This window comes from Egretta garzetta, unplaced genomic scaffold (genome assembly GCF_000687185.1).
Source record: "Egretta garzetta isolate BGI_Z169 unplaced genomic scaffold, ASM68718v1 scaffold87, whole genome shotgun sequence".
NCBI lineage: Eukaryota > Metazoa > Chordata > Aves > Pelecaniformes > Ardeidae > Egretta > Egretta garzetta.
Window position 1 is genome coordinate 455,064 of NW_009260286.1, and position 15,602 is coordinate 470,665.

Here is a 15,602-nt window from a genome sequence, read left to right on the forward strand (position 1 = left end):
CCCTGAATTGCCTTCTCTGAATTTCTCACTTTGAGAGCCTGTTTAATGCAGGCTGAGTGTGGTGCGCTACACCAGTGGCATCAAGCAGTCACTTACTGTAGTCTACTAATTAGGTGATCTTCTAAATTATCCCACTTCTAAAAGGCACCGCTAACCTGTGAGGTTTAAGCCAAACCGACTTCCCAGTGTTCAGTGATGGTTTTCCTTGAATGCCAAATTGCTACTAATTGTCTTTGAAAAAAAAAAAAACAATTCCCCATCCAATCTGGGATGTTCTGGGAAGTAGTTCCATGGCATTTTCCAAAACCAACTGGCATTCTACCTATTTTTTAACTGATACAGTTGGAAATGAGGGTAGTACTCGATAAGGTTTCACAAAAGTAGTATGAAAGACATAATTGAGTGTGTAGATATATTGATAATTATTGGAACAGCTGCCCCTCAGTTTGAACTGATGAGTATGGAAATGAAGCATTTGAGGCTTTCACAGTTACCTTTCATGTTTCAGTATTACCCGAGTACGCTCTAAATTCTCTAACTGTAATAATGATCGTAAGAATAATACACCTTAATAATGCTGACTGAAAGACTTGTAGGCCCTGCCTTCAGTATTTATCTCTACTGCAAAAGTCTGCCTGACACAGCTCAAGCACAATCCCCTGGGAGCTCTGCTCTCCTTCGCACGCTGGTGCGGAAAGAATGGTACACGTACAGCAGATCATCGATAGGAAAGACTATGCCAAGGGTGCATTTAAGGCAAGATTATTTTAAAATAATGTTCTGTATCACTGAAGAGGTGTAGCTAATGGAAGCTGGGTTTAAATCAGACTTTTTCTTTCAAAAAAATGTTACTTTTTCTCTGGTTATGTGCAATCCACTCCCTTGTTGATAAAAGTCCGCAGGGTTGGGTTCAGCTGTCATCCCAGCCAGCCAAGTAGAACTGGCTTGGAAGTGTTCATCCCTTATTTGGGTGAAAAAGGTTGCTTTGGAACTAAGGACAAGGTGGAAAATTTGTTGAACTGGTGGTCCCCAGTGAGGAGCTGAGAGTCTAAACGTTGCTCAGAGCCACACGAGGTTAACAGTTGAAACTGAAGCCAACCAGGAAAGCAAAATACGATGTCGCCTGCAGCGTAGTACTTCCTTAATCTTGCTTCCTGTGGGCCAGCAGAGAATAGGGGCCATGGTGCAATTGAGGATGAGAACGTGAACAATGCTGTAAGTGCACCAGAACAGGTACTGAAACGCTTCCTGGTTGTGTAACTGTCTGGTTTGCGCAATGGACTAACAGCCTATGAAAGCCCAGTTTTACTAAAGCTTAGCTTAGAGAGCTGAGTTCCCGATCCAGCCATCAGATCCATGCAGGAAAGTCTTGTGCCACCACCAAGACCCAGTTGCAGGGCTGGGGTGTGCGACTAGTCGGTGATGGTGAAGGGCTGTGAAAGCATACAAAGCGCTGTCGTAACGTCGGTGTTAATTATGTTACAGTAAGGAGCACTAATAATTGAAATGTCTCCTACCAGTCATTGAACATTTATGCCCTCTTGATGCTTGGTCAGATCGTATCCCTGTGTGATTTTTCTTGAGTCGGGTTGAAAACACCTGTAAATAAGCCTGCTCCTAGGAATGACGACAAACCTTGGCCTGTGGCAGTGTTGGGAGCTGCTACAGGGTCACGCTGCTTTGATGTAATGAACGAATAAAACTGCTACGTAATGGTGTGTGCTGCCTTAAAATCTCTCCTGTTGTTCTTTTCAAGCTAGAGTATTAATGTTTGAGGATGATTGTAAAAGACATGCAAATGCAGGCTGTGCTTAGCATGAGGCAATTGTTCATCTTTGTTTTCAAACAAAGTTGTAAGATAACTATGCAAATGTATTTTATTAAAGGGACACATAAAAGGATCTAGTTTGTCTGTTGTGGTTTTTTTGTCCATCTGGGGAGGATATGTTCCCATCTGAATGGCTTGGTATGAGCATTGTGCTACCTGGCTTTGTGATGGAGCGACTTGATTTTGCTTTTTACCTCTTGAAAATTGAATCATAAACAACTTCTGTTGTACCAGAGAGAGGATACGGCATTTACTGATTAGGGGAGATTGGATAAAAGTTTTCTATTATGTTTCCCAGGGCCTGATGGAAACCAACCTTTCCACGGTGGCAGATTTCTTGGATTAGTTCCTTTCACAGGTTTCGTTAGACACAGGAGCTGCTGAGAGCTGCAGCGACAGGAGTGCATTGCAAGTGAGTTAGCCTCACGTGTGCGGGCAGAGCTTGTGAAGTGGCTGTGGGTGATGCCCCGCGGTACCATCGGTGTGTTCTCTGGCTGTGCTAACGGGGCTGGTTTAATGCCAGCCCATGGTACTTAAGGTGAGATGTAGTCTTTCTGTGATAGCCTGGGAAAATAGAGGCAGGTGAATACAGGCCCAAAACACCAATCCTTATAATCCTTATCTGCTTTTTCCAGCCGTATCAACTGACTTGAGAAAAAAAAAAGAAAAAAAAAAAACAACCAAAAAAAACCCACCCCACAATCAACCTCACCCCCCAAAAAAGTCCAACACAACCATAAACAAACCATTCCCTTATAAATGCAGTTTATATAGGCCACCTCTACCCCTAAACAGTCTTCACCCAAAGCAGCCGTGCCTCTGGTATCGATACATCCTTTAGGACAAGTGCCTGAGCTCGTGTTTGAGGCTTAAGATGTCTTTCCAGAGCGTCATTCTTAATGTGGGTTTTTTTCATTGAGTGGGGAGTTTGGGGAAGGGGACAAAGCGCTCGCTGCCCAAGCAGATCAGGGGATCTTTGAAAGCCTTTTATCCATCTGCTTTTTACCTCAATTCTCTGGAATTGGCTTTTAAGTGAAGAATTTTTAATTCACTCCCCCTTTTTAACAAATAAAAAAATGGAAATTTTTTTAAATGATGCTAGGTCTCGTTCATCTTTCTTTCATTGGGGGATTTCTTTTCTTCAGAAAGTCTCATTCTTGCCCTTGAACGTACTCAAATCCAAAATTTGTCAGTAACGCAAAGGGTTTTCTCCCCCAGCCCCCCATGTTTTTCAGGCATTTGCGTCTCCTGCAGAGAAGAACATCTTTGGACTCTGAAACTCTGTAGTTTTTCATGCAGGGTGTGAGTTATGTTGGTAGGAAGAAAGTGTTTCTTGTTCAGGTATATTTGGAGAGGGAAGTATAATTTTAACCATAACTTCAGAGACTGGGATTTCCTGTTTATAAACTCTCCAGCTTGTTTTACCCTGCCCCTGTGAGGCAGCTGCTTACTCGTCCTGGAGAGCAGGATTTATCACACGAGGTACCACAGCTGTAGTAGGCATCGCTCCCTCCCTGTGCCCGAAATGTCAAAGGTACCAGGTGCCCACTGCTTGCTCCGTTAGGTGTTGCGCTCCAGGTGGAGCTGGGCAGACCACGCCCCAGGTTTCTGAACTCTCAGTGGAAGAGGCAGACCTTTCCAGAGGCCATGGAAGCCTCTCGCTGAGTCACTGGAGGGAGGTGAGCCCCCAGCGTGGGCAGCTGAGGTTCCCCTCCCCAGGCACTCCCAAAAATCTCGCTGCTTTTCGTTAGCCGTGTGGGGAGCTTGGGATGAAGCTTCACAAGACAGAAGCCGAACCAACAGCTTTCTGCTGCCAAAAAAAGGCAGTTTTACTGCTTCCACGCACATTCCTGGCCGCTAAACTAGCAGAAAACTGCTGTTTTCTTTTTCTCCCTTGAGGAATCATTTGCTGCCAGGGTGTGAGCTGAGCGTCAGATAAGTGCCAGAATTGATGCAAGGAAAGGAGGGAACAGGAATGTGGGAGGAGAATGGGTAAAGATGCAGGCCCACCCTTTCCTTACCGGTGAGCCTGTGGGTTGCTATGGCCACTTCAGAAAAACACTGGCAAATGCACTGGGTAGGTGGTTTTATTCTCTGTCTCGTTCGCCTTTCTTCCCTCCAGATCCAAATGCCTGAATTCACTCTCTAAAATCAGATGTGTGGATTGCGTACTACGTTTTTGTGCCAATATCGTCAGCCCCATCAAAATTTGGGGCATTTTCACTGATGCTTATTTAAATATAAAACCGCACTCACCCATTCATCCCAAAAGCTGACAGTCCATATACAAGGTTAGCGCAGGAGCCAGTTAATTTAACTGCATTTTTGTAGCTGATAATGAGCTTATAAACCAAAACCAAATCTATCTTAGGTGCATAAAAAAGGCCTGTTTTCCTTCTAGTGCTTGCTTCAACTTCAAGTAGAGAGCATGAGACAGACACAGATCGGAGCGTGTGGGTTGTTCCAACAGCTGTGGCCCAAGCAAACGGCAAGAGGCGCTTCAGTCCGTCCCTGCTCTTGCGGCAGGAGTGTACGGTGCAGCAGAAAAGAGAACCACGTGGTCAAAGCTGAAACTTCCAAACCTGGACAATAAAGTCTGGTTACTGTGCGAGCCCTTGGTTATTGTAAAATTTCATGTCCTAGGAACCAGGTGGGCTTAAACTCAGTCCTGTACAGACTAAAGAATGACGCCAGAATCCAGAAGTAGTGCACATTGGCCACAGTCCATCTTGATGGATTAAGATGCCAAACTTCATAGGAATCACTTTGATCTGTAACTTTACTCCTTTTTCTCACCTAATTTTGGCCTGATTGTAACTTTTTGGGGAATAACTAAGGCCAGAAGCAGCATTCTGCATGATCCAAAGAGCTGCAGTCCCAGATCTCTTCATAAAAAGTGGCATTTTTTTCAAAAAAAGCTTAAGATCTGTGATCGTCCTTAGGGGTGCAACACAGAACTGAAACATCCCGATCTTAAATCTAGCTGTTGCCTTTATTGTGTTACTACTTCTTGTTCTTCAAAGGGTTTCCCTGTTAAAATACCTGGAATGGTGTCGTAAAGCTTCATTTGACAAGTGTTTCTCTTTTGCTGAAGGTTGCTGCTTTTGCAGCAGGAGGAAGCGCACAAGCCTGGTAGGTTCCCATTCGGCCACTGTCACATCAAGTTTAGCCAAGCGTTTAGTCTTTCTTGGGTTTTTTCCCCCCAAAATCCATTACTCATTTTCATTTCATTATCTAAAGCAGCCTTCCCATAAACAGATCTATACATTGGCAGTGAATAGGATAAAGTCACATTCTAGTGTCCTAGGCGTGTTAGGCTGACAGGGGAGATGCAGCCCCTCGTGCTCTCGGTCACGCTACCTGTCACAACACCTGTAAACTTTCAAAAAGTGTCGTTCCTCTAGAAATGACGGATCTAAGCGAGTCCCTGCGATGTTCCCTTCTGCTATCCTGCAAAATCCACAGTTCACGTTGCATTCAAATCCGATGCCATCACATCAAGCGATAGATGTATGTTCTCAAACGCTCCGTGTTTCTTTATTTTCCCCACCCTGCTACTTGGCGGTACTCTGCTAGCACGTGACGGCTGGCAGAGGGCTCGGAGTTTGCCTTTCTGTGCTCTCCTTTACCCATCTAAACGTACTCACTGCTTTGTTTTTTACCAGTTTTTGATTCGGTTACTACATCTCAAACGTTGCCATCCTTACTAACCTGCATACAGCAGAGATGAAGCCGTGTGAGGCTGTAGGGTCCGCATGTTACTACAGAAAACTTGGGGTTTGTGTCATTGAATATCTGTGTGTTCCTGTGCATGATTTTGATTATTCATACTTGATGCATAAAAATAATTCAACATATTGCAGGTGTATTTTGTTTCTAAATGAGAAAAAAAAAAAAAGTTGTGCAACTGTGAAGTTACGCAGCTGTAACATTATGCATCATAACTTTACAAATCTGTGCTGGTGGTTCGTATCACCAATTAATAACCAGGGGAGAGTACTTCAGAAATGGGGTGGAGATTAAAGGTGCAGTGCCGTAAGTCAGAACCAGGCACATTCTAGATGACTTCATCTCACAAAAGACTATGCATAAGGTAAGAGAAAATCTCAGTTTCTAAATGGTATGGCAGAAAAGGAGAAGAGATGAGAGAAATCATGAGATGAACGGAGCGGCAGGAAGTCAGGAATTCTTAATCTGCATCACAGTACAAGAACAAGGGATGTTAGAAGAAATGAAAAGGTGACAGACTAAAAAATGACGTAAAGCGGGGAGGGGGTCGATCGTTACATCGCTCTGTTTTGACACCCGCTGCTGCTGTGGACAGGGTTGTACCGCTGTGTGTACAGTCTGAGCCGTAGGCTGGTGTATGTTCGTGCGATTTTGTTAACTCATCAGATCTGATGGCCCGTGTGGGATCTAAACTCCTGGCTTACTTCTTGTAGGGTGTGCTGATCTCCAGAGCCTTGACACTATGCAACCGATGGAAAGGAAGAGGCAGGGCTACATTCATGAACTCATTCAGACGGAAGAGAGGTACATGGACGATCTTCAGCTCGTCTTAGAGGTGAGATGTCTTGGATGTGAAAACGCATTTGGGAAAAGAACACCTCTGTCCGACTGAATAATAGCAGTAATGGGATTCGTACAAATTGCAAAATGCTAGAGGAGGAAAGCGAGGTTGTGGGAGCACCTCCCTTTCTAGCGAATGTTATGTGGTTGTCCACCAGGAAAAAACATCACATTGTGAAAGCCATCGTCTTAGAAAGACCTTCCTATTTTCCAAATCCTGTTCTTAGGTGTTTGGGCTCAGTGTACAGCTGACGGGCTGGGCTGGGTTGTCTGGCAAAGCTGCACAGGCTCATGACCGAAGCTGTACAAGCACCATGAAAGTTTATTGTCTGCCTTTGTCTCCGATTTTATTTCTGGAAGCAAGGCCACCTCACTAGGCAGGGCAGGACCTGACCAGCATTTGGTGGTCTTGGGCATCTGACTTGATCTCTCGATATAAAACAGCTCTGTGGTGAAGCGTTAAAGGTGTTAAATAGATGGAATTACACAGGTCTTCTGCTCTCCAGAGGTACTGTGCTGAGGGTCCCTGGAAGAAGCTGTCGTTCTGCATGCGGGCTGACTGTGAGTGCTCTGGGTGTGGGGACAGGTGTGATGTGTAAGTGTAATTTGTGTAGCAGTTCACTCCGAAATCGTGCTTGTCCCTGCTTCACAAGTGGTGATGCTGGTGTTAGAATGAGGTCACACGCTTAGGAAAAATAGCGACAGCTGTCACAAGCACTAGTAAGGAATTGCTTTTAACTTTTCCTAAGAAAGTGGACACTGAACATTCAAAAAACAGCAGAATTGCTGCTAGGCTAAACCAGAGGCTGAGCTGCTTTTGTTTCTGAAGAATTGCTCACCATTCTGATTTTTGACTGCAGGTTTTCCAAAAACCAATGGCTGATTCAGGCTGTCTCACAGAAGGAGAAATGGGGCTGATCTTTGTTAACTGGAAGGAACTCATCATGTCAAATACAAAGTTACTGAAGTGAGTACTTACCCGCATTTTTATGTTTTCATCTTTATTCTCTTGCTGCTTTCCCCAGGAAGTTTTCTGGTTTTACAGTAAATATTTCTGTCCTTCCTGATTATTTCCTGTGCATGCGTGCATTCGGAACAGCTAAATGCATTCCGACTGCCTCACAAAGAAGGGGCTGTTAAGAGAGAGAGAGGAATAAACAGCAATAACAGATGTGCATTTGCTGTAATACCTTAGAAATAGAGCCCACACAAAAGCATGTGCACAGGAGGCGTTCTTCCCAGTTTTCTGCAAAGCAACCTTCTGTTCTCTAAAAATAAACTTTGGAGAGACCAAGGGGCTAATAATTCATTGAAATGGGGTGGTGGTTGAATGTAGAGATTGATGCCGATTGTCCCAGAAACCTCAAAGGAGAGTCTCGGTCCCGCAGACCCCATCAGGCAGATGGTTCAGCTCGGTGTGTTGTGCTGGTGACGTCCTGAGGGTTCAGGCCAGACCCTGCACCACATGGAAGCACCGGTGCTGTGTAAGGGAATTCACCTTGCAGGCTTGAGTCCTTTCAGCAATGGAACTTGTAAGGATCTTGGTTTCGGCCTTGCAAACTTGGCAGCAGAGTTGGATGGTGGTTTCTTTCCTCTTCAGAGCCTTGCGAGTGCGTAAGAAAACAGGAGGAGAAAAAATGCCAGTGCAGATGATTGGGGACATCTTAGCAGCAGAGCTCTCTCACATGCAGGCCTACATTCGGTTCTGCAGCTGCCAGCTTAATGGAGCTTCGTTGCTGCAGCAGAAAACTGATGAAGATGCTGATTTCAAAGACTACTTAAAGGTATCTTATTCAGTAGCTTTTGTGTCTTCTCCTTTCCTCAATGACAGGAGCCCAGACAGATCAAAATAACCCAGAAGAGTAAAATCTTGCAGAAGAGCTAAGAACTGTAGTGTAGTTCTGTGATGACCACGGTTAACACTGTGTGTGCTTTTTATTTATATACCTGTCTTTCTCTCTAGCCAATTTATTACTCCACTTCCCATTCCATTGCTCGTTACTTTGGTGTAACGCTAACCCCACGAAGCTGTGGTGCTGGTGTCTGCACCTTCCCAAAAATTCATGCTGTCAGAAGGGGTGAGAGTCTGTGGAGCTGAAATAAAAAGGCTGTTGTTGTAATGCGGTGGGGCGTGCCGTGTGTCTGAACGGCGGGGTTGCAGCCAGGGCCAGAGGTGTGCCCTGAGCGTCACGGGCCGGCACGCTGCAGAAATAAATAAGGAATTGCTGCTGATGCGGTGGCTTTAAGGCCATGAAAGGAGAAACACCAGAACTATTGACATCAGCTGTTTGGTTCTTTCATTGCTGTGGAGGTTTTTTCCAACCTGAGTGGAGCCTGTAGTGTCAAAATAAAAGCTGGAACGGTTTTGAATGTAAGGATTCTGCATGAACAGTGATCCTATGGCTAGCGCTGGCAAAGCATCCAAGTACAATGACAGCACCGCCTTTCCTGTTTGTTCTAGATACAAGTATTTGCTTGTCAAAAAATTCAAAATTTCTTGGAATGCCTGGAAAAATGAATCTGATCAGACAGTTCTCAGTGCAGTGAGGCAACTGTTTCTTGATGAGTAATGCAATGTCTCTGTTAAATCTCTGGGTTGTACCATAGAAACTCGCCTTGGACCCTCGCTGCAAAGGAATGCCTCTCTCCAGTTTCCTCCTGAAACCTATGCAAAGAATAACCCGCTACCCTCTGCTTATAAAGAGTGTGAGTACCCTGAGCCAGGGTTTGTAGGTGGATGCTTTTGAGTTTGACCTCAATAGCTAAAGCAAAAAAAAACCTTGTCCCTTTATGGGGATTTCTCCGAGAGCACAGAGAAGTAGCACCTGTGCTTACTTCTGTTTTGATCTTGTTTTCTCCCCTTTTTGATCCATACCAGATTCTAGAGAACACTCCAGAAAATCACCCCGATCACAGTAACCTCAAGCTTGCCTTGGAGCGTGCGGAGGAGCTGTGCTCTCAAGTTAACGAAGGGGTGCGCGAGAAAGAGAACTCGGACAGGCTGGAATGGATTCAGTCCCACGTCCAGTGCGAAGGCCTTGCTGAGGTACCCACGTTGATACGCTGTACAGTGGAGACTTTTCCAAGTCATTTCAGAAAGCCCAGGGGAAGAGGGGGAGTCCTTGCTCATATCCATTATTGGGACACAATCCACTGCTGAGCTCTTGGCAGAGAAGCTTTTACTAAATTCTGCTTGCAGCCATACCATGATGAGCCCTCGTTGTTTCTGCATGATTTTGGCAGTGGAGAAATCTTGGTTTATCAGCTTAAAACTGATACCATTTAAATGGTTAAATGAACAGAAGTAAGTCTTATCTCTGAAGTTCTGCCCGTGCTGCCTTTGGGCTAAGTCAGGTGTTACTATGTGGCATTTCACTTCGTGTGTGTTTCCCAGGGTTTTCCCTCAGGCAGAAAGGGCACAGAAGCCCTCAGTGCCAGATCCTCAAAGGTATGCGGGGCTCAGGCTCCTGTACCTTTCAGGACAGCCTTCAGAATGAGGTGTTGTGACAGTTCTCCACTGGCTGCGTAAGGAACCAAGGCTTGACAGGCCCAGAAGGTCTGTCCTAGTTCCGTCACCTAACCGTGCACCCATAAGAGGTGACCTGACTGCAGAGACTGCAGGCTCTTCTTAAACACAGCGTCTGGACAACAGACAAGTGGCTCTGAGGTAAATGCCTTCATCCAGTCAGACCCGTGTGACTTGTTGTTGGTAAGGCTTAAATCTACGTGGGAGATTTAAGTTGGGACTAGCGCTGATACCAGGGCAAATCATAAAACAGTTTCCCTTCTCTTCATTTGTAACAAAAGTCATTAAACAAACCAGAAGAGCATTTTGAGCAGTGTGAGCAATCCCCACTGTGAGGAGGAGCAGGAACTGATACTTGCATTAACTTGCTGCTGCTAATGGGTTTTGTCTCTCCTAGCAACCGGTGTTCAACTCCCTCACAAACTGCTTGGGACCACGGAAGCTCCTGCACAGTGGCAAGCTGTACAAGGCCAAGAGCAGTAAGGAGCTGTACGGCTTCCTTTTCAATGACTTCCTCCTGCTCACCTACATGGTTAAACAGTTTGTCTCTTCCGGCTCCGATAAACTGTTCAGCCCCAAATCCAACTCCCAGTTCAAAATGTACAAAATGGTGAGTGAATCAGGGTGCCCCGTGGTCATGTCGATGCAGTGGGACTCCAATGAGGAATGCTGTTCTCCCTGCTGGGATTCGCTGTCTGGCCCCACCTGATCATTTGCCGTCATTCGGGCGCGTACCGGCAGCCAACATGAGCGAATGCCGGTTGGCTGAGTCCCTGGAAAAGGACTGGCTTCTGTGTCTCGGTTTAATAAACACTTCTGTCCACACTGAGGTGAAAGGGCAGAAACAGCATCACGCCTGAGCAGCTGAGTGGGATGTTCAGAAGCAGGAGCCTTGACTTAAGTTTGCTCAAGTTCCTGCATCACAAGGGAACACTTGTCCTTTTTTAGAAAACAGTACAAGGTGCAAAACGTTAGTCTCTGTGTCCACACAGTTCATGTTCTCAGGATTCTGGAGCTGGGGAGATAGGCTTTCTGACAGGTAACCTGGGAGATTTCCAGGATTTCCAAGCTCCACACTGCAGCTCTGCTTACGCAGTCCTGCCCCTTTCACAAAGCTCTTCATCTAGGAAGACAGAAAGGGGTCTATCACCAGAGTAGTTTTTCTCTTGGTCCTTTCTCACGTCCTTTATCTGGTGATCTGACTGTTCGTCCTGTGTCCTATGACTTTCATTTTCCTTACAATGTACTTCAACATCCTTGTAGAGTTTCCTTTTACTGTCAGGGTGACGCTTCCACAGTGACATTTGCTTTTCTTTCAGCCTGTTTTCCTTAATGAAGTCCTAGTGAAATTGCCCACAGATCCTTCAAGTGATGAGCCAGTTTTCCACATATCACACATTGACAGAGTTTACACGCTTAAAACGGACAACATTAATGAGCGGTGAGTAGCGAAAATGCAGATCTGAGCTTAAACTTGTTGATCATGGCTGTGGGCTGTTTCCAGTGAGCAGATGTGGGGGTGTCCCAAGTTCAAGAACAGGGTTTAGTTTCTTGGTCAGGAAATAAACTCATCTGACTCATTTGAATTACAAGTTTTCTCTGATTTTGTTCTGCTTGCGTGGCAGCTCTTGCAGTGGAATCCAGTCTCGTCTACTGCTTCGTGATGTTACAGTTGTGTAGAATAGTTTAGGGCTGCAAAGTCCAGCATCCCATGGGATTCTTCCCCAGTCCTTATCAGTCTTTAATGTCACCTAGTAGTCTTTTAATAAAACAGCAGCTCCGCTTTCATTTATTTAGGCCAATGTGGAAATGTGACATAAGATTAAATCCAAAACCTCCCATCTCTTTAGTCCTTGATCTAACTTGATTGGTGATGCCTCTGAAACCCAGTGGGTGGGAAAAAATGGCAGAAGAGATTGGGGCAGAGTTGCTGATACTGAGGAATTTTCCCGCCTGTGGCATGACCCTGACCATAGGGATTGCTCTTTGCAGCACTGCCTGGGTCCAGAAAATCAAAGCAGCATCAGAGCAGTACATCGAAACTGAGAAGAAGAAACGTGAAAAGGCGTATCAAGGTACCTGTGGGCTTCTGTATTTCCCTCTCATCCACACAGACGCGTGGGCAGGGCCTTTTCTGGAGGATGCCACAGTGTCTGTGTATAATCTTCCTCTTCAGACCTACTGCCAGTTTTCAGGGTTGCAACCAATCCATTTATTTCTGACTTCTTTGTCCCCAGCTCGTTCACAGAAGACCTCAGGAATAGGACGTTTGATGGTGCATGTGATTGAAGCAACAGAGCTAAAGGCCTGTAAGCCCAATGGTAAGTGAAGAAAATAGCGTCAAATTGCTTTTATTCCTGCAACATTTGGAAAGGCTTGCTGAGAGAAGTTTGGTGATTGGAGGAACATTGTGGATTCAGCTACAGCTTCTGAACGAATTAGCCGTCATTTAGTTTCAGAGGGCCGAGGGGAGAACCAGCTCCATGCTGCTCTAGGTGTAGGGATTGCCTGACACACATCTTCTGCACAGCAGCATCTGTGTATGTCCAAGCAGCCTCCAGGCGGGGAGGGAGGTTCCTGCGCTGCAAATGTGTTTCACTGCTTGTTCTGTGTTTAGGGAAGAGCAACCCGTATTGTGAAATCAGCATGGGCTCTCAGAGCTACACTACGAGGACCCTGCAGGACACCTTGAACCCCAAGTGGAACTTCAACTGCCAGTTCTTCATTAAGGATCTCTATCAGGACGTCCTGTGTATCACCATGTTTGACAGAGACCAGTTCTCACCCGATGGTAAGTGCGAACATTTGGTTTAGGAAAAAGAACGCTTTTTTTGTGACTTGGGGTGCTCAGTTCCTCACCAGCAGTTCCAGGAGCCTCTAAGGTGTGATTGCTTCCTGAGAAATGTTGTGTAAAAACAATGCCTCCTTACTCGAGATGTTCAGGAGCCCTCCAGAGCCAACAGCTCTGGGCAGTCAGATTTCATCCTACTCTGGCTTTTGTATCAGACACAGAATTATTATTTTGTCAGACTGGGGAGACAGAGAAATTGAAAGCAGAAATTTTTCTCTCTCACTAAAGGTGATGCCCAAAAATCAGGTGCTAGGTTATATTTGCACAGCAACAGCTTGATAAGCTTTCTTTTTTTTTTTTTTTTTTTTTTTTTTTGCATGGAAACTGAACACGGTTTTGGCAGTTGGCGGCTTCTAATACTCTTTAAAAGGTTAAGTGCTTTTTCAGGGCTGTGACACACAGTTATTTCAGATTTGCAAGGTACTGCCTTGTCCTGAGTTGCCCTTTGTGTAACTATAGCTCAGTCTTTTCTCAAGTGAGGTAACGTGACTTTGCTAGGCTGCTCCTCCCTGTGGCACAGCTGAGTCTCTTGTTTTTATAGTTCATGGTAAACTTTCCAAGGCATGCACACACACAAAGACGTTTATATATGAAATGGCCACAAAGAGGGCATATAATTTCTGAAAAGGAAAACCTACGAGTGGCAGTAGTTGTTCAAGGTCATTGTTCTTGTGAAAAGAATGATACATAAGCCTAATTAAAATCTAGCTGGGCCAAAATAGTTGACATTTTTTTTACTTCGTTGCACCACAGCTGACTTGTAAACAGGTTCCATCACTTAACTCTGACCTTCCAGCCCTAAGACAGGAGAACATTTGAAAGTGTGTTTCTGAAAGGGAGCTGTATTTTTGAAGCCTGTACATCAAACTGTGACATAAAGGCATGTTTTTTATCCTAATTCCACAGCATTTTTGTCTTCTGAAAAGACCCTTTTTTGTCACTGCTGGCTGATTTACACAGGGCTGAGAGCTCGTTGAAGAGGAAGCTTGGAAGCACTGCTCTGAAACTGAATACACACTGCAGCATTGCTGCTTAACCTGACACTTTCAGATTTTCTAAGCTCAACGTCTTTGCTTAATGAAATTTCTTACTCATTTGCCCAACAGATTTTTTGGGTCGCACTGAAGTTCCAGTAGCAAAAATCAGAACAGAACAAGAAAGCAAAGGCCCCACGACTAAACACTTACTGCTGCATGAAGTTCCAACAGGTGAAGTCTGGGTCCGTTTTGACCTGCAGCTCTTTGATCAGAAAACGCTCCTCTAAGAACACTTCTTTAATTTATGAAGGACAACTGAAGCTGACAGCCTGAACATTTTTTGGTAAAAGATTCCTTGCCCCATGCTGGTTATTAAGCAAAAGTTCCTGCTGCTTCCATATTTCCTCTTAGTTACTGGTTGCGTGTAGTTCCTTGCAGCATTCAAAGTTGTTGTTGATCTATGCAAACACAAAGGTTACTGTAGATACAGTCCTATAGCTCAGTGCCTTTTTATTATGTTGGAATAGCTTGGGTTTGGATGCCAATGTTTCCATTTTCAGGGCCATAAAAAGTATTAAGTAGAAATGTGGCATCGAGAAGTATGTATGTTTTACCACTTAGTCTAACATACAGACTGAGGAATGGTTTAGCTCAGCACTAGAATCATTCCATTTGTAATCTGAAAAGTGATATCCACTGGAATCTTCCCGTCTCAGGATGATAGTTTTAAAGATTAAATGCTGAAGAAGCCTTAGCACTGGAGAAGTCTCAGATATATTGTATAAGAATCAAGTGTAGTTCTTTACTTGACTTAGTTCTGCACTGAAATCGGTAACTGCTACTTGATTTTTCTTCCTGCTTCAGATCGATTCCTCATTCTCTGCTGAGACAATGTGGTTGTGAAGAATAACTAGAAAAAAATATTTTAAATACTGTGACCCACGATAATGTGGAAAAATACTATTCAGCTTTTGTTTTTTTCCTAAATGTAAGTTATTTGTGTACATTTCCTTGGTCTTGCAGACCTCCATGTGAATCTTGAAGCTTTGACATTGCCAACATGTATATAGAGAGTAAAATATAAGTTTATTAATGTAATTTGTCTACAGATGTTTATTGATGCATAGTGATTTTTTTAAAAGGATATTTTATTGTACAGGGGAATGTGAAATAATGAGGAAAAACTTATAGGATTACATTCAAGAAAAGTTTATTACAAGTTTAAAAGGTTTGCTGTGGGGGAACTGTCACCCCGACACGAATCTGTAAAATGAGATTGGTTGAAAGAAAAGACTTTTCTCTTGGCACCAAAATCAGGGATGGTTTCAAAAAAAAAAAAGTTTGTTTATAAAGGTTTTGATACATTGTAACCATTTTACTGCCTCCTTAAACTGCTTTGTTGAAAAAGCACAGCATGCAATTCTGAGCAGCGTGTGCCCTTGTTGTCCACGGGTGCAGCGATACCTCCTGATGCCTGACAGTTCACACCCGATTGCCATCTGTGTACCCTCCTGTTAGATGGCTGAGTCAACCTCTGTTACTTTTAACAGTTTTCTGTGGTTCAGTGTTTCTAATCCTAAATAAAACTAAATCTTGGCAACTCTTGAGAGATTGTGTCTGTACAGTGGGAGTTTGGAGCTTCTTGAAGAAGCATAGAGAAAATTCTGGTTTCAGGCTTTGACACCAGAGCTGCTGTGCATTAACAGCAGCAGGGAGACAGGAACCACTCTGGAACAAGAGAGAAACCAATTTGTAGGGCACTGACAGCATTTGTTGCTCAGCACTGACTCTCTGAAAAGTGGTAGACATTTTGTACAAGAACACTTACCCTCTCCTTTTCCCTAATTATTT

At 44.4% G+C, this 15,602-nt stretch overlaps 1 protein-coding gene across 6 annotated transcripts in view; it reads left to right on the forward strand.

The window, feature by feature from the left end:
- ITSN2 (intersectin 2) overlaps nt 1–15,077 on the forward strand; it is a 90,127-nt gene extending 75,050 nt beyond the window's left edge. For 2 of the 6 annotated variants that reach the window (XM_035897944.1, XM_035897945.1), the window contains exons 29-39: nt 6,271–6,392; nt 7,258–7,364; nt 7,998–8,181; nt 9,005–9,103; nt 9,276–9,443; nt 10,321–10,533; nt 11,243–11,364; nt 11,916–11,998; nt 12,161–12,244; nt 12,541–12,714; nt 13,881–15,077. In XM_035897944.1, coding sequence (XP_035753837.1) covers nt 6,271–6,392; nt 7,258–7,364; nt 7,998–8,181; nt 9,005–9,103; nt 9,276–9,443; nt 10,321–10,533; nt 11,243–11,364; nt 11,916–11,998; nt 12,161–12,244; nt 12,541–12,714; nt 13,881–14,038 — 1,514 coding nt within the window. In that variant the 3' untranslated portion in view covers nt 14,039–15,077. Of the gene's footprint in view, nt 1–6,270; nt 6,393–7,257; nt 7,365–7,997; nt 8,182–9,004; nt 9,104–9,275; nt 9,444–9,791; nt 10,534–11,242; nt 11,365–11,915; nt 11,999–12,160; nt 12,245–12,540; nt 12,715–13,880 lie in introns of those variants that run through there. The other 4 variants (XR_004842478.1, XM_035897946.1, XM_035897947.1 and 1 more) reach the window with 4 other exon arrangements.
- Nucleotides 15,078–15,602: the final 525 nt, after the last annotated feature.